Here is a 22,759-nt window from a genome sequence, read left to right on the forward strand (position 1 = left end):
CTAGTGTTGGTGGTGGCACGGAAGTTGGTGACCACAACTCAGCTTTATTCCAATGAATTGTTCCCTTCTGCAACATTCATTCACTGATGCCAAAACTTAGCTTTCACAGTCTGTCCCCATGGAAGGCGTGTGAGTTCCCTTGTTGCAGCAGCATCACAAAATGACTTAGGTTGGAGGCTGATCAGAATGGAGTTTTTTATTTGGGAATGGAGAGACAAGACTATCACCCACTTTCATACAAGTAGGCATATTGGATTCAGCAGAATTACTCAGAATAATAAGGGTGAACACCGCATATGTCATTGAAACTATCAGGGATGGGTACAAAAATGGAGGCATCTTGTTTGGATTGTTCTGGAGTCTGGAAGTTTTTCTGATTGTGGTTTGTTTTTTTCTTTCCCTTTGGCTGATCCACTGCATTTGCTGATTGAAAAGATCTTTTGATAGCGAGATGTGCTTAAGGTAAAAGGATTTTGGTTGCATCAGAGGGACAACTCCATTTAAAACCAGTAGTTGTTGCTTCCTTTCTTGCATTATCATTACTATCTGCAGCTGGTATATTTTTTTTCTTTCACCCACCCAGTTTAGCTTGTGGGTTTCAAAGCAGTGCCCTTCACGTCATCAGTAGTGTTAATCTTGGCCTAAAACTGATCAAGATTAGCCTTCAGTTTGGAATGCACATAATTCAGAAAGTTAAAGCGTGGGTGCAATTTTGCACTGACTATTCTTTTGAAAGAGTAGTAATTCAATTTAAAACTGTTTGTGGTAGAAGGGGTTTTCTCCAGTCCTCTTGGAATGTACCTCATTCAGTGTCGCCATACTTCAGGTAAGTTAAAGTAACCTTGCCCTTAAAAATCCTGAGGTTTTAACATACCTCTCCTTTTTTCCTCCTCTTTAGAATGTATCATGGCTAGAGGAGAAGGAGAAGGAGGTCGTCAGTGCATTGCGCTACTTTAAGACTATTGTGGACAAAATGGCAATTGATAAGAAAGTATTAGAGATGCTGCCAGGCTCAGCGAGTAAAGTGCTGGAAGCCATCCTGCCCTTGGTGCAAACCGATCCACGCATCCAGCAAAGGTAGGTTTCCTTCTTGGGTTTTGGGACTAGGACAGACCAGCAGGCTCCCAGCGTCTTCCCTTCTTGTGTCTGAAGAATCACAACACGCAGGAGACAGGAAATGCTGCAGTGGCTAATGAAGTGACTGCTATTTTTACTAATTATGTGGTAGTTTTCAAACATAATTTAAAAGCAGATTCCCTGCTGCGAAGAAGCCTGTGCTGTGGAAAGATAAAGCAAATCAGAACGGTTTCAGAGAGGAGGAAGGGCTGATCCTTAGCATAAACTTGGAAATTCATCATTTACTAGTGGGAGATTCTCCTCAGATGCTGTAGTGTTTCTGCAGTCCATGATGGTATCCTAAAAGCTAACAAATCCAATAGCTTTTACCTGAAAAAGAGTTTATCTTCAGAGCCATCCCTCTGTGTTCAGTTTATCCACCCTGATACCAGAGAAGTCTGAGCCTGCACTCTTAACTGCGTTTTTTGATTTTACTGGATCACATACAGAACAGAAGTAAGCAGATGTACTTCAGTAGATTAACCAGTCCAAGTTCCTTCCTGTGCCCTCTCAACAGATTATTTATTTCATGTTTTAACAGATTATGTGTATTATGTTTTAACCAGTTAGACAGTGGGGTTTGAAGCCAGAAAAGAAGTAGAAATTTGCCACAGCAAAGCTCAGCATGGGTTATAAGAATTTGTGGAGTTGCCAAACCATAGAGATATAGCTGCTGTTCATCCCGTAAATGCTGGAGCAATTGATCTACACAGAACAAGCAAACGTCGTTGAATAATACAGAAAGAACAAAATAAGCACAGGCAGAGAAAAGCACAAAACTAGGCAGAGAAATGCAGGTATTTGGTTCCTGAAATCCTGCCAGTTTTTGTGCTGTTCCTTTTTGTTTTCCCATTAAGTATCTCCAAAATTTTTGTTTCAAGATGCTTATTTTAGTTCTGGTGCAAGAAAGGTTTATAGTGTGGTTGAGACAGCAGTAGGGTGCCAAATATTTTGCAAACAGAGATGCTTAGCTGTGTTTGGCCCTAATGCATAGGCCAGGGTTATAGCTGACAGTACAAAAGGAAGGAGGCAATGGGTGAGTATCAGAGCTGTGTCTGGGACAGGAGAGATTCAGTTTAGGTTAGATCTGTAGAACTACAAAAGCAATAGCTGTTAGCATGGGAACATTCATCAGGCTTCTGGATACAGACACAAAAGTTTCTTCAGTTGCTATCAGGTTTCCCACAGCCATTAAATTCCTGACAAGCACCTGCTTTCACTTAATAAAAGAAAGAATGAACTTTCCCCTTACACCAGGAGAACATGTAAAATGTCAGCAAATATTTTTAGGATAGAACATGTCATCTTTATAGTCGCTTGCTTTGATTTGTGTATCCACTGGGTGTTCGCTGGGTGATCTTTCCTTCCAAGGATATATTTGGAAATAAATATCAACTAAGTGGTCTTCAGCAGCAGCAGTATTTCAGACAGTTCTATTCTTCAAATTCCTTATACGCTCTCTCTTAGTAGTGAACTAATGCAACCTTGACAGTTGGATATCCATATTTACCCATATAAGCAGCATTTTCATAGTCAGTAGTCAATGGAGTCCTCGACACAGTGATAAGTCTCTCTTTCTGGAAATGGTATGTATTACAGCACAGATCCCGTATGTATGTTCTGCCTTGTTTAGTCTCACATAAAAAAAGGGGATCTGGCATTCTCAAAAAGCCAGAAGGCTCTCAAAAAGCACAAAAGGACACCTTTCGTGCCTACCTGTGCACTTTATTTCTTTTGAGTAGTGGCAGGACACAAAGGGGTGATTTTGATAGCAAATCTCCCTCAAGAAAAGTGAGCAAGACTTGTGTCAGTGTGGAAGAAAGCCTACAATTATTGTTGGACTTCTTTTTGCTTTAGGGGAAGCATTTGCATCAAGGAAAAAAGTAATTAAATCTAGCACAAAATGGGCTTTCAATTACTGCCTCCTTAGAAGGAAGCAGACTGAAGATTAATGGCAAAGAAATCAAAGCCTTAGAAAGAGATGGGGGAGGGCCCTATTTAGGAAATATCTCCTACCAAGCTAATTTCATTTGAAATGAGAACAAATGGCAAGCAGCATGCTTTAAAAAAAAAAAAGCCAGTCAAACAAAAAAGTACTTGCCGTTGTTTGTATCCCCCTGGTTGTAACTTGACAATAGTTCTTTCCCCAGTCCTGCAAACTTCATTCGCCTAAATAATCTCATTGAAGCTTGTGGGCTTGATTCTCTTCTCACAGATAATGAAATTACTGGAGTTCAGCCAGTGTAAAATGGGTACCAAAGAGAAATGGGAGATTCGGAACAGTCGTATCAGTAATGATTGCAAGATTACACCTTCTCTTATCTGTTTATGGTTTTGATGCAGTTTGGAACTGATTTAACTTTAGGAAGAATTGTTGAAGCCTTGCCATCAGCAGTACTGTTAACACACCTTGTTTAGTAATGAAGTAAGTGTTTTCAGAATGGCCAGGAAAATGCCTGCGAGCACTGTTGTTACAGTTAACTTTTATTTAGACTTGTCATCCTTCCAAAATTCTTTTTTTTTCCCCTGTCAGAACAATAGCTTCAATTCTGTTTCTCATTAAAAACAAAACAAAGCAACACCCTTCCTCTTCCAAACCTGACATTCATTCAGTTCAATTTCTGTAAAGAAGCAGGTTTTAATTACATGTTTTCAGGCATTATAAACAGTGAGGAAATGATTTGTAAAGGAATGAATACAGTCAGCTTGCAATTATCCAAGACATTTTGGGGGAGAGTTAATAAGGAAGAAGGAAAGCATAGATAAAACTGAAATAATATAATTTAGACTTAAATACAGGACTTAAGTATTTTGCCTTTGAAGTTAAGGCATAGGATGGAGCTGTAAATTAAAATGGAAAGCACGTTCTTTTTAGCATTGCTGTGTTAACCTGCAGCCCAGATAATTCATTCTGTTAACTGAGAATGAACTGTTGATTGTTTGTACCTTCATACTGTCGTCCCATTTGGTGCTGGAGAATGGGAGAGCAACTGCAGCGGAGGAGAAACGCAGGCTTTGTCACCTGCTAAACACAAATTCTGAATGTCAGAGAGAAAAGGAGAACAATCACATTTTTAACAGTGTGAAATGCACTTTAAATCAAGCACTCTCGTAACATTTGATAGTATCTCCGTAATTTCATTTTGCTCTTTTTTTCTCAACTATTTCCTCCCCTGCCGTCCAGTTCTGCCATCTCGTCCTGCTATAGCCGTGTGTACCAGAGCCTGGCCAATCTAATTCGCTGGTCTGATCAAGTGATGCTGGAAGGTGTGAATTCAGAAGACAAGGAGATGGTGACAACAGTGAAGGGTGTCATAAAAGCTGTTCTGGATGGAGTCAAGGTACATGAGACAAATATTGTAAATTATGTTGTATATAATAATGTATTTTAGAAGAGACCTAGTTGAAAGAGGTTTTTAAGTGCAGGTAAAATATAAAGATGATATTCTTGCCTTCAGTAAACTATCTCTTAAATCATCTGCTCCATAGGTGAAATGATCCTGCTCAGCACGCTGGTTAAAGACTAGCACAAATGGTTTGGCTACTAGTGTGCACTTCTGAAATGCTCACCCTGGCATTTGGATGAATTGGAAGACACAATAAATCTTTATTGAGCATTGCATTAAATTTTCAGCAAGTCATTCCCAGTCTCCCAGTCTCCCATGCAGATTACCAGACAGAGTTTGCATATTTTCTGTCTAGGCAGAATATAATGGAAATGCTTCCTGTCAATGCCCACAGAGGATCAAAGACTCCAGCTCCATCTTTTAACATAAATTTCAAGGGATTCGTCAGTGATACATCACCTCTTTCAGCAGTCGGATTAGGGTGTGGAACAGGTGATGAGCTAAGCTCAGTTTTCTGGAGATTAATTTTACGTAACTAATGGAAACGTTTAACAGAAACCTTTGTATCCTTTGTGAGACCTGTTTATAGCATTCCCTCCTTGCCCCACCCAGGGAAAGCTGTTGGCTTTCCTTCTGCTTCCCAGTAAGCTTCTGGTACCCATTATTTCTGTTTCCCAGGCTTGTCTCTGGGCTGATGGCCGCAGAGACTGTTCATTCAGCTGTCCTAGTACTGCAGTTAAATGTTTGCTTGACCTGGGCTCAGGGCACCAGCGGAGAGACCATCATATCTCCTGGGAACCTTATTTTGCAAACTGTAGAGAAAGTTAAGCCTCTTTCAACAGCAGGGCTGAATCTAAAGGGGAATATTTAGATCAAGTGCAGAAGGAAAGCTGGGGTAGAGTTTTAAGAACCGCAGCAGCTGTTTCACCTGGATTAGTGTATCAGGAACAGGCGTCTTTCACTGTACTCAAACTCAGCTTAGTTTTTATTAACTGGAGCCGAATGCAAAAATGAAGTGGATCACCCATGGTTTGACTGTCACATTTTCAGGAGTCTCGGTGTGGTGTTTGCATGCTCTGAATATCTCTTTAATATTGCTCAAACACAGATACTAAAATCTACTATTACTTATCGAGCCTTTTAAACAAAGTATCTTTGAAATAAAACATTCCCATCACCTAAAGAAGACAGATTTTCCAGGATTATTTTGCACAATATGCCCTTTAACTTTAAGCTCCAGATTTGAAAAGTAAAGCCGATCTTAAATTTACACAGCAGGAAGGAGAAAAAGAGGTTAGGGTAAAGTCTCAGCTGCTGTTAGTGTTGGAATTCAGCAGCAATTTACAGGACGTGAAAATCTGCACTGTGGTATCTGAACTGTAATACCCCAGCAAATAGCGAGACCGTTCATTCTGTTGTCACTTAATGAATCTGCACAATCCCGTGGAGAGCTGTGTTATCCCCAGATCCAGGATACACTTGTGTGGTCTCATTGCATGAGACTTCGACACCCACTGTCCTTTCACCTCAAGTAATATTTCAACCCTCGGTACCTGCTGCTTTCCAGCCAAAGTAGCGTGCCTGTGCGGATGGGTGGAAGGTCTCGGATGCCTGCTCTGCCCGCGCTGCGAGCCAGCCTAGACTGGAAGCGATGCAGGCATGTCCATACAGTGCTAAGCCTGAGCTATTAAGCCCCACTGAGCGATATGGCTATATCGGTCTCTGCTTTGTTGTTAGACTAAAAGTTATTTTGGCCTTCCAGTTGGAGCTGGCTTATGTCTGGTCAGCTCGGAGCATGGTTAGAGCAGATGTGTGGCTGTCTGGGTAGATGTGAATGTGTCTGCCCATCAACAGGTCAGCATTTGGAAGCGGTGTGCACTCATCTCCTACTGCATAGTGAGGAACAAGGTTTATTTTAGAAGGGCCAAGCAAGCTTTCAGATCTGGAAGCAGAACTGAGAAGTTGGACACTTCTCTGCTGTGGAGAGCCTTTTTTGGTTTTCTGGCAGATCACACAAGATCCACTTCCACATTTCAGTGCTTACTTCCCCCTTTATTTTCCGAATTGAGCATAAAGGAGTTGCTTGTTCACTTGTGTTACTTGCTGTTTTGATCTCAGGTTTTAGTGCCTTGCTAGGCATATATAAAATGGAAAAAAAAATAATCCTTGTTATGATTACATAACTTTGTAAAAATCCATCTCATTTTGGAACTTCCAGCTTGCTGAAGTAGCATAAGTTTGTAGAGAGGCTTTAATTATCTCTAATTACTGCTGCAGGAATCTCTCTACTTGCTGATAAGGAATAGCATAATGTGCATCTGGCTCAGTTGCGTGCTGATTACCTTTGTGTGTACACTGAAGATCTTGGCTTGATTTTCAAACACTAGTTCTCATTCTGGGGTTAGAAGAGAGGAGAAAAAGTTAGGGTCCAAGGAATCTGGTGGTATTTGTCAAATTTTAGAGGAAAAGGGATTCTCATGTATTGTCAATCATATGTTGTCTCAGCGTCTCTGGTGGGAGGTGCTGTGTTTTGGGGTTTTTTTCCACAGCAGCAATGGTTTGAATCATTCTAAAGATACTTTTGAGCCAAATTCGATTGCTTTTCTCCCCTGTTGTGACCTACACTCCCATATGGTGGACAAGCATGTGTCCATTAGGACTGGCAAAATAGGGAAACTGAGCGCTGCAGCCCCGAGTGTCAGGGGCTCATCAGCGCTGCTGCGGCACAGCTGCCACCACCGCAGTCTGCAACCCTGGCCTTGCTTTGGTTTAAGGTGTTAAACGTGGTGAAGAAAGGTGAAGAAAAGGAGACGTTACTTTTTTCCTTTGACAGTTGTTTCCAAGCTCAAAAGACACGGATGTGAAGATAATACTGGAATGATGATGCTGTACTTCAGGCTGCTTTAAAAAAAAATTTAAAAATTGATCCCATATAGTTTCCTTTGCATAATATACTGGGAAGCCAATACTGTCAGGAAGCAGTGCCAGTTTTCCAGCCTGCCTGTAAGAGGGCATGTGTTTGTATCTGTGAGCAGTAGATCTATTTGTCGGCCTCAGACATCCATAAAATGTTCTCTCCATCTTTCTGGCGTGAATGATTGTTGTTTTGACTGCTGGCAGACTTGTAGTTCAGGATTATCATGCCCTTATCTCTTTATCCAGAGCCTTATCTGCCTACAACAGATACACTACAGTAGTTCCTTGAACGATTAAGACTTCCATTGCTAACATGTTAAAAGATGGCTTCAGGGGAAGCAGGCCTTTTAATAAAGGTGTTCACTATTTAATTTGTTGTTGGGCGTCTTACAGAAAACTTGCTTTTTGAAACAAATACATACTTGTTTATAAAATACAAAGTAATTATTTAATTCTTCTACTGGCTAGGTGAAGTACTCCACTGTGTCAGATTTTTCTGTACTTATATTCATGTATATGAAGTCAGTTTCCCATTATGTAGGGTGTTGTGGGGACCGGAACATGTTTGTGACAATAGAGGAAAGAGGAAGCACAGCAAAAAGACATATATGTGGGTTTGTGCAGAATCCCCACAGGGCCAGGGTTTATGAACTTAACTCAAATATGGCTAAACTACTGCTGGGTGCAGGCTGTCCCTTAGAAGCAGTGCTGCATCATTTGTACACTCTGTGCCAGACTTACACCCAGCTCAGCTTGCTCTGTGTCCGTGCCATCGTTAATCCATAACCTGGGTAACCAAGAGTTTACTGCAGTAGCATCCCTCTCTGTCCTAGGGTGTTTGAGTGCAGCGTTCAGCAAATAATGATTATTCTCTTTTTCTTGTCTCCATCCATCAGGAGCTGGTCAGACTCACGATTGAAAAGCAGGAGCATCCCTCTCCCACAAGCCCAGTTAAACCCAGTTTACCAGCATGTAAATCTGACAGGTGGGTCACTGACAAGGACTTCCTCTGTGTGCAGGACTAATATAGATAGAAGGGATAATTTCTGGCTACTGATAGTTGAATTAAAGCATTCAGTTGTTCTTCACAGAGGGTAGCGTAGTGTTCTTTATGTAGCCTCAGCCATTACACTAGGACCACTTAAAGAGAACAATATGCTATGACAGGGAAGATACCAAAATCTGGTAATGAAACATCGCTTGGCCATGACACATGCCCATTGTATTCTGCATATACATGGAATTCCACCTGCAGATGCAAATTCTGCCTTCTGCTGTAGGTGCCTCTCTTATTGCATATGATTTAAAATATGCATTAATCAGTCAGCATGCTGCATTCCAGCTGTGTTTTATGATCTACAATCTGTATTTTGCTTGTTGCAGCCCATCAGAACTTCCCCTTACAGACCGGGAAATGGAGATCCTCAACAAAACAACTAATATGACTCAATCCAACGAGCTACTGACTGACTCCATGGATGAAGAAGTTGCACCTCCTAAACCCCCTCTGCCTAGCATTCGTGTGGCAGAAAACAGGTAATACTGGCCAGCCAGCTGACCGAAGAATACCAGTGGCTCTTACCAGCTTCTTGTTTTTTAAACAATCTTGCAAAATGTGCACGAGAGGTCATGAGGAGGGCTAGTGATGCCCCTGAATTTCCAGTCCTCCAGAGTAATTCTTCCCTGCTCCTGGACTCTGTTTATGACTTTGTGTTCTCTCTGTCTTGTTTTGAGCAATACCCTTCATCATCTGTGTTTTCCTTTCCTTCTTTTTATGTGAGGATAGTGCCTTGCCCTGAGATCTGTGCATGAGAGGCATCACATAAATGCATAAGAACCTTATTTAAAACTGGGTGAATACCACACTGTACAACAGTGTCTTGTGCTGTTGTATGCAATGGGAAATGTTCTGTTAACCTCAGCTGGCAGTTATCAATCTGTCCTGCACATCCAGGTTGTTCTGCATTGCTTATCAGCTTAAGAGTGAAAGGAGCCAATAGTGCTTGAAAAAAAGCTTTTACTTGGTGTTCTTACCCTGTTCTACGAGTAACCACATGAAAGTTTCTATGTTCTATTTTGAGAAGGAAGAGAAAACCCCCAATCTGCAGGTTTTTGATCTGTGTGTATGATATTGTTCTTCTCTAGTACTGGTGCTAATGGATGGTGTGAAAAATACATGTTGTGCTAATTTGAAAATGCGGCATCAAGGGTTGTGGCTGGCAAAAAGAATCACACCTCTATGTATATGAATTCTCATGGTTTATATAAAAATTTCCTGGTATGTTCCAGGAACAGAATATATGTGCTCTTGGGAACCTTGCAGGCTTGACGATTACCAGAATTATGTGTCATTAGAAGCAAAAACTAAAAGTACAGTGGCTAAAATCTCACTAGTTACTGCTAATGTGTGTATCTGAAACAGATTCATGCCAAAACGTGGGCCCTCACAGTATACATGGTGAGAGCAACACTGACCGTCTTGTTCCCTGAAGTTCACCAGGAGGATAAAAGGGCAGAAAAAGAATTTTCCTGTCCTGTAAATTTTTGAAACTTTGAACATTTTTCAAACCTGGAAGGTTTGAGGAGGAGGGACTTCTGTGAATGGAAACAATATTCGGATCAACCAAAACATTTAATTTGGATTTTCACCACTTTTATTAAGAAATAATTACCGTGCTAATTAGCTCCATTAAAATAATTTTTAACACAGCAATTGTTTTTGTTTGAGAAATACTAACTCTTTTCCAACCTTAAAAAATAAATCCCTGAACAGGACCTTACGTGTGAGAGTATTCTTAAATTGATGTTTGTTAGTAGATACACTTTGCTGAATAGCTCCTGGCCAGCTTTGGACAAGAACCTGTGAGCCTGAGCCTGGCAAGTCAAAGGCTTTCTGGAAAACAAGCTCGTGAAGCCTCTACAAGTCTTTTTGCTGGAAGTAATGGAAGCGTCAATGCCTGTTGTGTCTTGCAGCCCTCCACCAGCATTGCCCCCTAAAAAACGGCAGTCGGCACCTTCCCCAACCAGAGTGGCAGTTGTGGCCCCCATGAGTCGAGCCACCAGTGGGTCCAGTTTACCTGTTGGAATCAACAGACAGGTAATGGCATAACCCCTTTGTGAAAGCCAAGGGAAACGTGCTGTGAACTGTAGCAAAAGCTCAGAGAGATGTTGTGACCTGCAGCCGTGCAATTCCCTGCACGCCTGTGCTCATCCCTGTACAGGAGAGCTCTGGAATGGGAGTTTTAGTGGCAGGAACATCAGTATAATAAATAATGTGAACAGCTTAATTTTTTTTACAGTGCTGTTGGAGTTAATTAACAAATTGCTACAAACTTTGTTGCCTTGAGCTGTAGCAGAGTGTGAAGATGTGAGCGGCTGAGTGTTGCCGTGTTGAATAGATCAGGGTACTGAGCGGCTGGCTGAGCTTACTGAGATCTCACCGAGGTTTACTTACAGGCCAGGGGAGCATGTGGCATATTGAGATCAGACGTCTGTCTTCATCCAGTCACAATTTAAAACATCTTTTAACCCAAGCAGTAGTTTGAGCAACTGCTCTGACCACTGCTGGTGCTTTGGGGAAATTTGTAAATTTTCTGGTCCAAAAATGGAAAATTTGGGACTGTGTGTGTTAATCATATTCCGTCGCTTGTGCTAGTCTGGGGTTTATGAGGTTGTAAATGGCTGGGTTTGCTTTACACATTCAGGAACTTACTAACTCAGCAGTGAGGACCTGAATCATATTAAATTGCACCAAAATCAAATCTTGTCCTCATCCCCAAGCCTCAGCTCTGGCTTAGGGAGCCTCTGCAGTCATTTGACTGACCCAGATAAAGCTGTGGCAGTTCTTCAGTTACTAGTACAATCACACTTAGGTTGTTTTGCAGGAGTGGGAATATTTGAGGGGTTCACTCACAGATTGATAAACTTGAGGTAATTTCCAAAATAGAAATGTAGCCATAGGCACAGAAAGTTGTATCTCACTATAGCTTATTTTCCCTTTGCATGCACCTGAGCTAACCAAATACCTGCTGAAGCCCCAGTTATTTAATGAGAAATCTCGCAGTCTGGTTACCTAGTATCAGTGTCTTGATGAGCGGTCATCAGATGTGTGTAGCAGTGAGGAACTCGGTCATCTTCTCACCATCTTGTGAAGTCCACTGTGGGTCACAGCATGCCCTGCCTGGAAGCAAGAACACACAGAGCTCCCTGGCACGGGCTCTTTACCAAATCAGAGGTTTTCTGTGGTCCTGACGAGCTTGTCTAACTAGAGAGGGCTACTAGCACTGATCCTCTCCCCTCCTGGCTTGCTTAATGCAGCTGTGAGGTGTTTGCTCCTCGAGCTGCATCTTACTTGCCAGCGAGCTGCCAAGAATGATGCTGATTTCGTTTTTTTTGCTTAAGGATTTTGATGTTGACTGCTATGCCCAGAGAAGGCTGTCAGGTGGAAGCCACTCCTATGGGGGGGAATCTCCTCGCCTCTCGCCATGCAGTAGCATCGGCAAACTCAGCAAGTCTGACGAGCAGCTCTCTTCTCTGGACCGCGACAGTGGTCAGTGCTCCCGCAACACAAGCTGTGAAACGTTAGGTAAGCGAGGGGTTGTCCGGGGCCACTGGAGGAGCCTCCATCGCTCTCGTTTGGGAGCTGTCATAGCTGTGATGCAGAAGTAAATGGATTGCGCTTGCAACTGTCATCTTGTAGTTGCTGCAGGCAGTTCTATGCAGAATTATATTCTGTCGGATAGGAAAAAGCCCAGGGGAATGTGTTTCCCTAGCTATAGATGATTGTGTTCAAACTCAATTCAGCTCTCAAGTGGAATGTTTTGTTGACTTCAGCCTTGTCTGCAGACATCAGTAGGAAATGACAGTCCTGATAGACTAAAGCGATGTTGTTTCTATGTACTAGGGAAGAAAATAAAAGTATAAATATGAATTTTAAATAATCTCTGCAATGGTCTACCTATTGAATTTTTGTTATTTGTTTGCTAGTGTAAAGAAATAATGATAAGAGTTTTATTAAGGCTGGACTTTACAGAAGGTGTAGCAAGATGATCCCTGCTGCAAGGAAGTACCACTCTGATTAAATGAACTGATTAATTAACTGATGGAATGGGAGAAGCAGAACTGAGAAGGGCTGAACAGTGAAAGAGAGGAACTAATGCATGATTCTTCTGTCCTCTCTGTTTAACTAGATCAATCAGATCACTATGATCCGGACTATGAATTTCTGCAGCAGGACCTCTCCAACGCTGATCAGATACCTCAGCAGGTACCAGGTATCCTCAGCCCATTGCCAGAGTCCTTGGGTGAGTCTGGCTCCCCTTTCCATGGACATGCTTTCCAGCTCCCACAGGGCAGCTCTCCTCCACTGGAATTCTGCAGCCTCACAGGAGCAGCACAGCCAACAGAGACTCCTCCAGCTTTACCAGAAAAGAAGAGGAGGAGCGCAGCCTCTCAGACTTCAGATAACTTAGGCTGCAGGGTGTCCTATGAGAGGCACCCTTCCCAATACGATAACATCTCGGAGGATGACATGCAGAATGCAGCATCTGTCCCATCAGTACCCTTCACGCCGTTTGCTGCTGTTTTGCCTTTCCAGCAAGGAAACTCTTCAGCACCAGTTGAATTCATTGCTGACTTTGCTACTCCAGATTCTAACAGTGACCCAGAGAAGCCACCACCTCTGCCAGAGAAGAAAAACAAACACAGTAAGCAAGTTCTTGTGTTTGGGTTTTACTTTTACCTTTCCCTTTCCTTGCAGTTGTACTTCTGATGACTACTAAGTAATGGTGACCCCAGGGTAATGCCCTTGCTTATGTGAGGCTGTGCCAAAATCGGTTAGTCAGTGTCAAAGGCATGGAAGGGAAGTGTCAGTCCTTTGGCAGGCAGGGAGTGACTCTTGGAGCCAGGGACAATCCAGGCCCAGGGGAGCTGGCATCACGCAGCATCTTCATTACTATAGTGAGACCATTTTACTTCTCTGTTTACCTGACTGCGAATCTTTAAGAACTCTGCCTTGCAGATCTTCCAGGTTTATCCTCCCTTTTTATGTCCACTCTTTCCCCCCTGCCCCCATTTTATAAATGTTTTCCCACTGCAGAAAAGAATTGGGTACTCTCCAAGAGCTCGGAGAAAGGGTTGCTTTTCTGTCCAAAATCGAGCATTGCCAGAGCAGTTATTTGGCAATAGGAACATAGTCACCCACATAGCTGTGCAAGACAACACTATTAACCGATGTCCAGTTCTGCTGTTTTGCTATGGGATCTCATTTCCTTTGGATGCCTAAGAATTTCCCACATCGTTAAAATGAGCAGCCTCTAAATGCGAAGGCTCGCCATCCCCAGCCAGACTCCTGGCACACCAGTACTGACTGCGACTCAAGCTCACAACCTTATTCTGATTTCCTTCATGTTCATGGCTGAAAACATATGAAACCTCTTGCCAAAAAAGCAGCCATACTGATCTGCCAAGGAAGGCTGTGGACTACATAGTGAGATCCAGCAGATGTTAGTTTACTAGTCACTGGCTTGCTTTGCAGTTGTACCTTGCGTGAGGAGGTAGCATATACAAGATCTGGATCACCAGTGTTACACTGTGTGGCTGGCAGCCCAAGTGAAGAGCTGATTTGAAAGTGCTGAGTTGGCCTTCTGACTCATTTCTGCATTTACAGTCTTTTCACTGAGAATAAGGTGGAAGCGAGATCGGTGTGTCGTGCGGCAGGGTCAGTATTCTGTCCATTTCTATGATAGTTTACTGTGCCAGTCACTTTTTTTTGAAAGTGCATTGGCTAAAAGCATTTCTGTTATCCCTGAGTGACCAGTCCACATTTGTAACCCTTGGGATTTTAATCGGACCACAAGGCTTGACCCACCTGAAAGTGAGGGTCGTCTTGTAGTTCAGTGTCCCCATACACAGGAAATCACTTTTGTCCCTCTCTGGTAAGCAAGCAGTTAAAAGATACTGAAAGCAGCTAAAAAGGAGCTTAGATGTTTGCTTGTAGACAACAGAAAGGAAATAAATGCTGGCACAGGGCATAGCCAGGGTTGTTTGTTGTGGCTCGTGCTGTTCAAAATACTTGCCTGCAGTACCAGCTGCAAGGGGATGTGATACAGAGCCTCCTTACTGTAGGATCAGGTCCTTGTGGGCTCTGCATATTAATAACGAGGGCTGGGTCCAGGTGGTTTTACACCATGCAGACGGGGATGGATGCAGGGAAATGCGCCTCTGTACACGTAGGCAGCTTTAGTAGGGGGAGATGCCTGCATGGATCTTGGGTAAGAGGCAATTTGACAGTTGAAAGAGACACCTTTGTTTTCTGTTACCATATGAGATGTCAAGGAGTTACTTAAAAACAATTTTAAAAGTTGCCCATGCACACTTTTAACCTCAATACCAAGGCCTTGTTTGTGAATTTTCTTTGATGTTAGAATAGAGTTAATTGTCATCTGGCACTACCAGAAATTCTTGGAGTATTGATCAGATTGCATTGTTAGAAAAGGTAGAAGCTGTTATCTAATGTGGTGTCAGCTCCGGTGGTTTGATAAAGCATCCTTGCTGCGAAGCTTGTAGTAGTATTTGGGCTGTTACTTGACTGCTGCGGATATTTTAATTGCATTCATGTGACACTGACAACTTGTTTTAGATTGCCTTTACTCCACACTATATCACACCACAGATCTGTGGTTGTTAGTTTTACTTGTATTTTCAACATTAAAAGGGCAGTAAAACATTACTCAGGCTGTGTGATAGCACCCAGGATTTTTTTGCCTGGAGGCTGATGCATGTAGATATTCTTGTGTAATCACATAGGTGAGGCAGTGCTGCTTCCACAACCCCAACAAGCTCCTGGGATCCAGAGGAGTTGCATGAATTTATTAAAAAGATCTAGAGCTCTCACAGATGGGACTTGGTTGTAGTCCCTTTGTTGTGGGTCATCTTTTGGTAGTTGGCAAGAAATGTTGCAGCAGAGACTTTAATGGTCTTTTATGGATGGGTACAGCAAATCCTGCTAGGGTTAACCATGTGTATTGCTGTGAGCTGTGCTCAGAGGGACCTCCAAGAGTTGACTTCTGTATAATTTAAACAGAGGAGTGGTAAACCTTTTAGTCTGGCATGAATTATTGTTATTTTACTGTGCTGTAAGAGTACATGTTACTGTGCTAAGGGCAAATTACTCCAGACTTCTCCATGAGCACCAGCATCGTGCTCCTGCTGTACAAGACGCAAACACAGAGCAGCTTCTGCCATGAAGAGCCCAGAGTCAGAAATAACAAGATCCTCCCCCCAAACAGCTTGCAAACTAGAAGTGAGGCACTTATTCATGTTTCCCTCCCTGTCAGTGAGAACAAAATGCAGCCTGGTGCCCTGTAAGCAGCTGGTATTTAACTGCAGGAACCATGCTGAGGGCAGCCTGGGCTTAGCCAGCGGATAATGCAAGCTCTTTGAAAAACAGCTCTCCTCCCAGAGGTGACAGCAAAGACTGGCTTATTTGACCTTGACTTCTCCAGTGAGTTGATGTGCGGTATAGCTTAAGAATTTCCATTATTTTGGCTCTTGCCCATGCACGCAAATCTGTTGCGCTTGTTCGAGGCCAGTTGGAACACAGGCTGCTGACACAGCGCCAGGAGTTGGGCTAGACCTTCAGGGAGTCCTCCTCATCGGGTGCTACTATGCCTTACCTATACTGCAGATATGCCTTATTGCTGATAATCTTCTAGCAATTCCTTGCAGCTTCCAGGCGGCTGGCGAGCTGGCTCAGGTGCTGCTGGTGCACTCTGAGCAATACCTGTGACTTCTACCATGTGGGCAGAACTGGTGTGTGATAGAAATCCCTGAGCAGCTTTAGCTCCTTCAGAAATGACAGCCAAGGCACTGCAAGCAGATTGCTGGGATGATGTTCCTAGCCTCAGTCTGAGATTGGATTTTTTTTTTTATTTCAAATATTTTCTGTCTGGGTTCAGAACTGACATAATCTGGGCATGGTACTGTGATGGGAGAGGTTTCTCTCTCCCGGGGTGCTGCCTTGGGACTGTGTCACTCCACCCTGGCTGCTCACCGTGGAGGTTGCAGCCCCCACCCCTCCCTCTGCACAGAGTCGCTGCAGGGCGTGCAGCCCGATCAGAGCTGGTGATGTAATTTCCCATCTGCTTTTTAAATTTCTGCCTTGTTAAATACCACAGCGGAGAGGGGAAGGGATGGAGGGAGAGGGGGGAGAGAAGACCCTTTGCAAACAGCAGTCTCAGGAGTGGTTCTGCTCCCTTACTCTCCTGTTCAAGATTGGCAGCATTTTAATGATGCCCATTTTAATTTGTGCTCTGCAGTCTCTACTCCTGAGCCAGGTTTGTATTTCACCATCCCAACTGTTTTTTGCTTCACCTAAAAACAGAGAAGACGACAAAGTAGAAGCAGGGACGTGTTCACCCGCCCTGGACCAGTTGTAACAAGCAAGGCAGGGGAGCTGCCATGGTGATGGGATGCATTAGCCTCATAAAGAGCTGAGATAAAAGAGCTCTTCATTATTCCCTTGCAGATTGAGTTAAGGCTCTCAACAGCATTCAGGCTTACTACCTTGAGTTACAGTAATTTAATTTTACACAAGTGTCTAACGTGATACCCTTTTCACCAACACTTCCCGAGTTATAGTGTCATACAGACATCTGAACCCAGAAACTCACAGCTATCGATCCCGAGTATTGTCTTCAGATCTGGATGTTCAGTGAAGCACTGTTTTTGTAGGTAACTCCACATGAAGGGTTGGTCTGAATTTACCAGTCAGCTGCATTATACCAGGACTGCTGAGCCTGAATTCTTGGCTTTTGTCCTGCTCAGTTGATGAGCTCTCAAAATGTGGTCTTTTCCCTCAAGCTCTTGTCCTCTACACTTCTCCAAGGAGTCTTGATCCTGAGTTCACTCCTGCTGCTAGAGAAGTATCTTTCATAAGCCTTCTTTAGATCTTATCCTCTGAAGTTGTTGTATGATACCAAGGCTTTTTTCAGGGCACAGGTATTAATAGGAGTACATTAGTCAACTGAATCACTGATATTTGAAAACAGTATTTTAGCAATTCTGTATTTTCTACACCAAGACTCCTTCCCTATGATGTCAAATAAGACAATATTGCCACAATATGCTGCTTCTCACTGTTAGGCCTTAGGCTGAAATTCATGTGCGTGAGCAAATTTGATCTTGGCTTTAACACGAGTGCCAACACCAGCAGATGAGGGGGCACAAACACACACCAACACACACACCTGTGCAGTTTGAAACCTCTGTCACACTCCCTTCAAAATGGAGAGGCCGGAACCACCGAGGGTGGTGACTTCCATCGGTGAAGTGGTGCTGGGAAGGCAGGAGGGCATCTGAGGGAGGAAGCGGAGCAAGGCTTCGGTAGAAGGGGGTATTGGGGGTCATAATTTCAGCAGCCTTGGCAGGGCTGTGCAGGAGCTGGCAGTACTGCAGGACACGAACAGGTTGTCCACTGGCAGCACCGTGTGGGGTCACAGGATGGGGACAGCAGGTGTTACCGGTCGGGATTGAAATCCATCAGCTGAGGTTTCCTGCGCTCCGATTGCCATGCGCTTTTTTGTTTTTTCTCTCTTTATTCTGTTTTTTTGGAGGAGGGATATCATTCTGTGGGCAGGGGCAGCTGTGTTAGCTCCATTTCTAAATGGAGTTTAAAATATTAGAGGAAATCTGAAAAAAGGTGCAAAAGACAGGTGTGAAGCAACTCCTTCCTGCCGACACATTTGCACGGCTGCATCCTGTTTGAAATAGGCTTGCCTGTAGATCTGCACTGGCAGGTGAACAGAGGGCTTTGCCTTGTAGCTAGTGTGGGAACCAGCTTTACGATGTGCAAATACTGCATTGTGGTCGTTGTATTTATAGCTTTCACTGAAGTCATCCATTCATTTCAGCTGTACAACTGAAATGCCAGCAGAAGCTGAATAATTGCCACCTAATGACCAGATTTACAAAACCTGACAACTGCTTGTTTATCAGGAAGAAGGGAGGAATGATCACAGAGTATCTTGTGCATGACAGCATATTTACAAAAAGGCCTTGGTTAGTCCTTTTTATGGCACGTAAATACATCTCTTGCTCCTGTTCTCAGGCATATAGAAGAGTGTTCTTTATTTATTTTGTATTTATTAAGTACACTTCTGATCCTTAATAATTCTGGGGGTTTGTAGTCTTTCTGTGACACTGGGTGTCATTCTCCCCCTCCAACACTAAAATATTGCAGCAGTAACTAATCCTCTGTCAGAGCTGCATAGGCAGACCTATGTGGGTTTTTTCGTAGATTTTGGAAGGATATTGTACAGATGCAAAGGTCCTCTACATGAGATTTGATCCCATTTAATATTTCCATTGAACCACATCTCAGAAAAGCTTTTGGATCGGATTCAAGAATTGGAGATGATAAGATGCTTTAAAAAGGAATGGGAGCGAAGGGTGTTGGATTTGAGCTAAGGAGGTAGGAAGGCACGGTCAGTGGCACTTTTAAAAGGTAAGTCTCTTGTGCCAGCATTGGCAGTGGCATATAAATAGCTGAGGGAGAGGTACATCCTACACTCGGTAGGTGTTTTCCGGTAACAGTTTTATTAGCTTACTAGAATGGAGAAAGGTTGTAAGTCTCCTTGTTCTAGAAATCTTGCTGACTACAGATATGAAACTTGTAGGCACAAGAATTATTATAGATTTATTGTCAAGGCTGCATCTTTGTACAAGATGATTTGTGCCTCTAGAAAGCAGACTGAAGTTATTCTGTTTTTTTGGTCACTTTGGGCATTAGCTATTGAGGAATATTCTCAAAATTGCCATGGGTTACATGAGGAAGGGATTTGGGCTAAGAGTTAGTGAATCAGAGTTCTCAGGTAGCTGTTTGGAGACCTCACTCATTCCTTAAACTGTTGTCAGATGTGTTTGTGGCCTGTGATTATGTTTGTTGTGTGCTGGCTTGCAGGACGGGATATTCAGATCCTTTCCTGCAAGGTAGACGGCAACTGACCGTGTGAGCTACCTGTGAACAGGGCACGGATGCCTTGCTGCTCCCGGCCTGCAGCAAAGCTGACTAAGAGCAGCATGGCCTTACTCTTACTTTACTTTGAGAATGCCTGCTTGTTGCAGCTGCAGCATGCGGACCAGGAGCAGTGATGTGACCTTTTTTTGCAGTGACGGCATATATGCAGTTTGTGGAAGACTACTCAGAGCCACAGCCATCCATGTTCTACCAGACCCCTCAGAACGAGCACATCTACCAGCAGAAGAACAAGCACCTCATGGAAGTCTATGGGTTCAATGACTCCTTTATCAGCTTAGACCCTTCTCAAGATCTGGCACCTCCTCCTGCTCTCCCACCGAAACAGCGGCAGCTGGTGAGTGACATCGGCAGTGCCCTCCCTGGCGGGGCACGCCAGCCTCCCAGGAGCAGCTCTATGCTTGCTGCTCCTGTTTCTGACAGGCTACAGTGGTGGGAGGATGTCTCGTTGGTGTTACCACATCATGCCCCTTGTTGTCTTGTTAACATGTTTTTAGGCATTTTGCATCATCTACTTTGAGCTCCTTTCTAACCCCACGTTCAGACTACCCCATAAGCTCTGAAAGTCCTAAAATGCCCTAGAAATGAAACGTTAGTCTTCCACATGGCATGGCTGAATCTATGCCAGACTACAAACTTGTGTAATGACAACTGCTTTGAAGATTTTGACACGCTGGGCAACACGATTTTCAAGAGATTGCTGCACTGTTGTTCCCAATGCTGTTTTGAAACTGTTGTCAAGGATGCCACTAATAATAACCATTTAAACATAATAACTGCTTTTATGGCTCAGTCTTTGCCAGAGACACAGAACTTTGGTATAGCCATTATTTAACTCGTGCATGTTTTCTCCACATCAGTCCCCTTGTGTGATTCAGGATTTTACCTGTTTTTCAGTGTTCTGCTGGCCCTCCCAGACTCCCAGCACAAAAAGGCACATCCACATGTGTATGTGTGGTGGGTTTAACAGTACCGTGAGTGCCATTTTCCACGTGAGGGATGAAATCCTGGCCTCAGTGATGGCAGCAGCAGTTTTGTTTCCAGCCTCAGTGGAGCTGGGATTTTGTCCTATTTCTTTTTAAGGGTCTTCCTTTCTTTTCTCTATTTTTTTAACTCCAACCTTAGGGGGTTTGTTTGTATTAATTATCTGATTTGCTCCATTTAAAAAAAAACAAACATCTTTTGTGCTGATGTAGCTAACTTAAATTGGCAATGGCTTTAACAAAACAAGAGGAAATGTGGGAAGAGAGCCATAGTCTTACCATCATGAGGGCGATTGTTGCAGTATTTCTTCATGTTATCTATGCTAAAGTTTGACTGTCCCAGGGTGTTACTTTTTAATCAAATGGGAAAAGCAACTGAGAACTCTAATTTTGGGATTTGCATAACTACATTCCTGTGATGCAGGTAGGAGTCCTAAAAAGATAAAGTAACATTTCCAGCTAAGCTAAACTGAGTATTATGCATTATTGCTGTGTGGGAATGAGACCTTAAACGCCCATGTCCCATCTGGTTTGCAGGGATGCTGAAGAGTCTACAGGACTCCTCGCTGAAGGATCAGGCAGTTCTCCAGAGTCTGTGGTCCCCTTGTCAGCGTGATCCTTGCGCTGTCACTTGTACCTTGTAGTCCCTTGCCCTACCTCTTCCTCCTAGAGGTGGCTACACTCTAGTGATAGTTCCCAGTGGTGACTTGGTTTACATGGTCATGAGAGAGGGTGTGTAAAGCACAGATTTACTGTAGCCATTGTGCAGGAGGGGAATTCTGCTCCTTCTCTGAATTTGTCAGCTGAAGCAAAGCATTTCTTTGCTGCCCTTTAATCATTATCTGGGCAGCCAAGTTGTCACTGGTTTGCCTGCTAGGCATTCTTGTAGTCTTGCAAGCTGGTACCATCAAGGTGTTGCTTGCAGTTCCCCTGAAGCAAAGGTGTCTTTGAGTGCAGCCTCCCACCCTTACCTTCATCTCTCTGTTGGGAAAGTGGAGCAAGCAGACGATGGCTTATTCAACAATCATTGTAAAAGCCACCAGACTCTTGTTCCTCTGCTCCTGCTGCCGTGAGAGTTTCTGAAACAGCAAATCACATGGGCAGCAGCTGCTCTAGCAGTAGGCTCCCTTTGCTGGATGGACTCCTCTATAAAATAGTAATTAGGAAGTCCTTTCTTGTGAGCTTCGGATCTTATTTATGAGACAGTTGTACGTTATATTCAACAAGTCAGAGCTGAGAAAACCTAGATATACCTTAGCCTCCCTCACACTCCTTACTATAGTGGAATTCAGGAGAAATTCCTTAATGGTATTTGTTACTCACAGTCTAATACCTCCCTCTTGTGCAAATGATATATCATTTTGGATTGGACTGAAAAATGGCTGGACATCACTGTTACCCAGTATCTCAGCAATACCAGTGAGGGCCCATAGATCACACTGGAAAGACCAAATTCCCAGTCTGCAGGTTGCCCCAGAAAAATAGTAATCTGCAAGAGTCGGCTGCTTAACAGCTAGAAGTGAGAGCCAGTTCCTCCTTTGGGCATCTGCCCCCCACACCATGGGGAAAAAAGGGCAGTGAGGAACAGCTTGCCTCTCCCCGCAGCAGCTGTCCATGGGTGAACTGGAAGGGGGAGGCGGGAGTTTATTTTTAAGGGATTTGTGAAACAAAGAAGATTTGAACTGTGATTTTTGTCATGCCTCTTGAGCTCAAGAAAGGCATATTGGTGTGTCTGGCTCTGATGAACTGTATGAATAGCTGTTTGTTTAGCAAGCCATTATATGCATTGTTTTACAGTTAGCATTTCTTATCCTTTATTCATAGCCTTTTCTGTGCTCTCTTTCTTTGTGTCTTCTGTCTCTTGCTTTCTTCCCCCTCTTCAGCAGGCCTCCTATGCTGCCTCTTCTTTCTCTTCTGTCTCCTACTGTGTCCAGCAAACTAAAGTGCCCTTCACCCCCGAGGACACCGGTGCCACTCAGGGCCTCACTATGTCAGTCTCTAACTCCTTTCTCAACCGGCACAGCTCCTTTCCTGTGCATTCGGTGAGTTGCTCTCCGCACTTTAACACGTGTGCGTATTTGTGTCGGTGAAACGCTTGTGTGCAAATTCTGTGCTTACGCTCTCAGTTGCAGGTAAAGGTGAAGGTTCTTTTGGGGGGCTTTTGAACTCATGTGGTAATCAGCTAGGTGAGAAGAACTGTGTGTAAATCCTACCAAATGAAGCACAGGAGAGGTGTGGCTTTCATTACTTTATATACACGTCGGTATTGACATTTGTGGCAAGGGACTGACGAAGGAGAGCTGGCCTGTGTGCCCAGGCACACTCCTCTGACCTACATGTTCCCCAGCCTGCACGTTGGAGCT

The 22,759-nt window shown here is 43.6% G+C and overlaps 1 protein-coding gene across 3 annotated transcripts in view; it reads left to right on the forward strand.

Annotated features, from left to right (window-relative positions):
- RAPGEF1 (Rap guanine nucleotide exchange factor 1) overlaps window positions 1-22,759 on the forward strand; it is an 89,462-nt gene that overhangs the window by 38,529 nt on the left and 28,174 nt on the right. For all 3 annotated transcript variants that reach the window (XM_072882803.1, XM_072882805.1, XM_072882804.1), the window contains 8 exons: window positions 899-1,077; window positions 4,301-4,457; window positions 8,276-8,364; window positions 8,763-8,915; window positions 10,353-10,476; window positions 11,781-11,964; window positions 12,569-13,084; window positions 19,548-19,750. In XM_072882803.1, coding sequence (XP_072738904.1) covers window positions 899-1,077; window positions 4,301-4,457; window positions 8,276-8,364; window positions 8,763-8,915; window positions 10,353-10,476; window positions 11,781-11,964; window positions 12,569-13,084; window positions 19,548-19,750 — 1,605 coding nt within the window. The remainder of the gene's footprint in view (window positions 1-898; window positions 1,078-4,300; window positions 4,458-8,275; window positions 8,365-8,762; window positions 8,916-10,352; window positions 10,477-11,780; window positions 11,965-12,568; window positions 13,085-19,547; window positions 19,751-22,759) is intronic.

The sequence above is a fragment of the Ciconia boyciana genome, chromosome 18 (genome assembly GCF_034638445.1).
Source record: "Ciconia boyciana chromosome 18, ASM3463844v1, whole genome shotgun sequence".
Classification (NCBI taxonomy): domain Eukaryota; kingdom Metazoa; phylum Chordata; class Aves; order Ciconiiformes; family Ciconiidae; genus Ciconia; species Ciconia boyciana.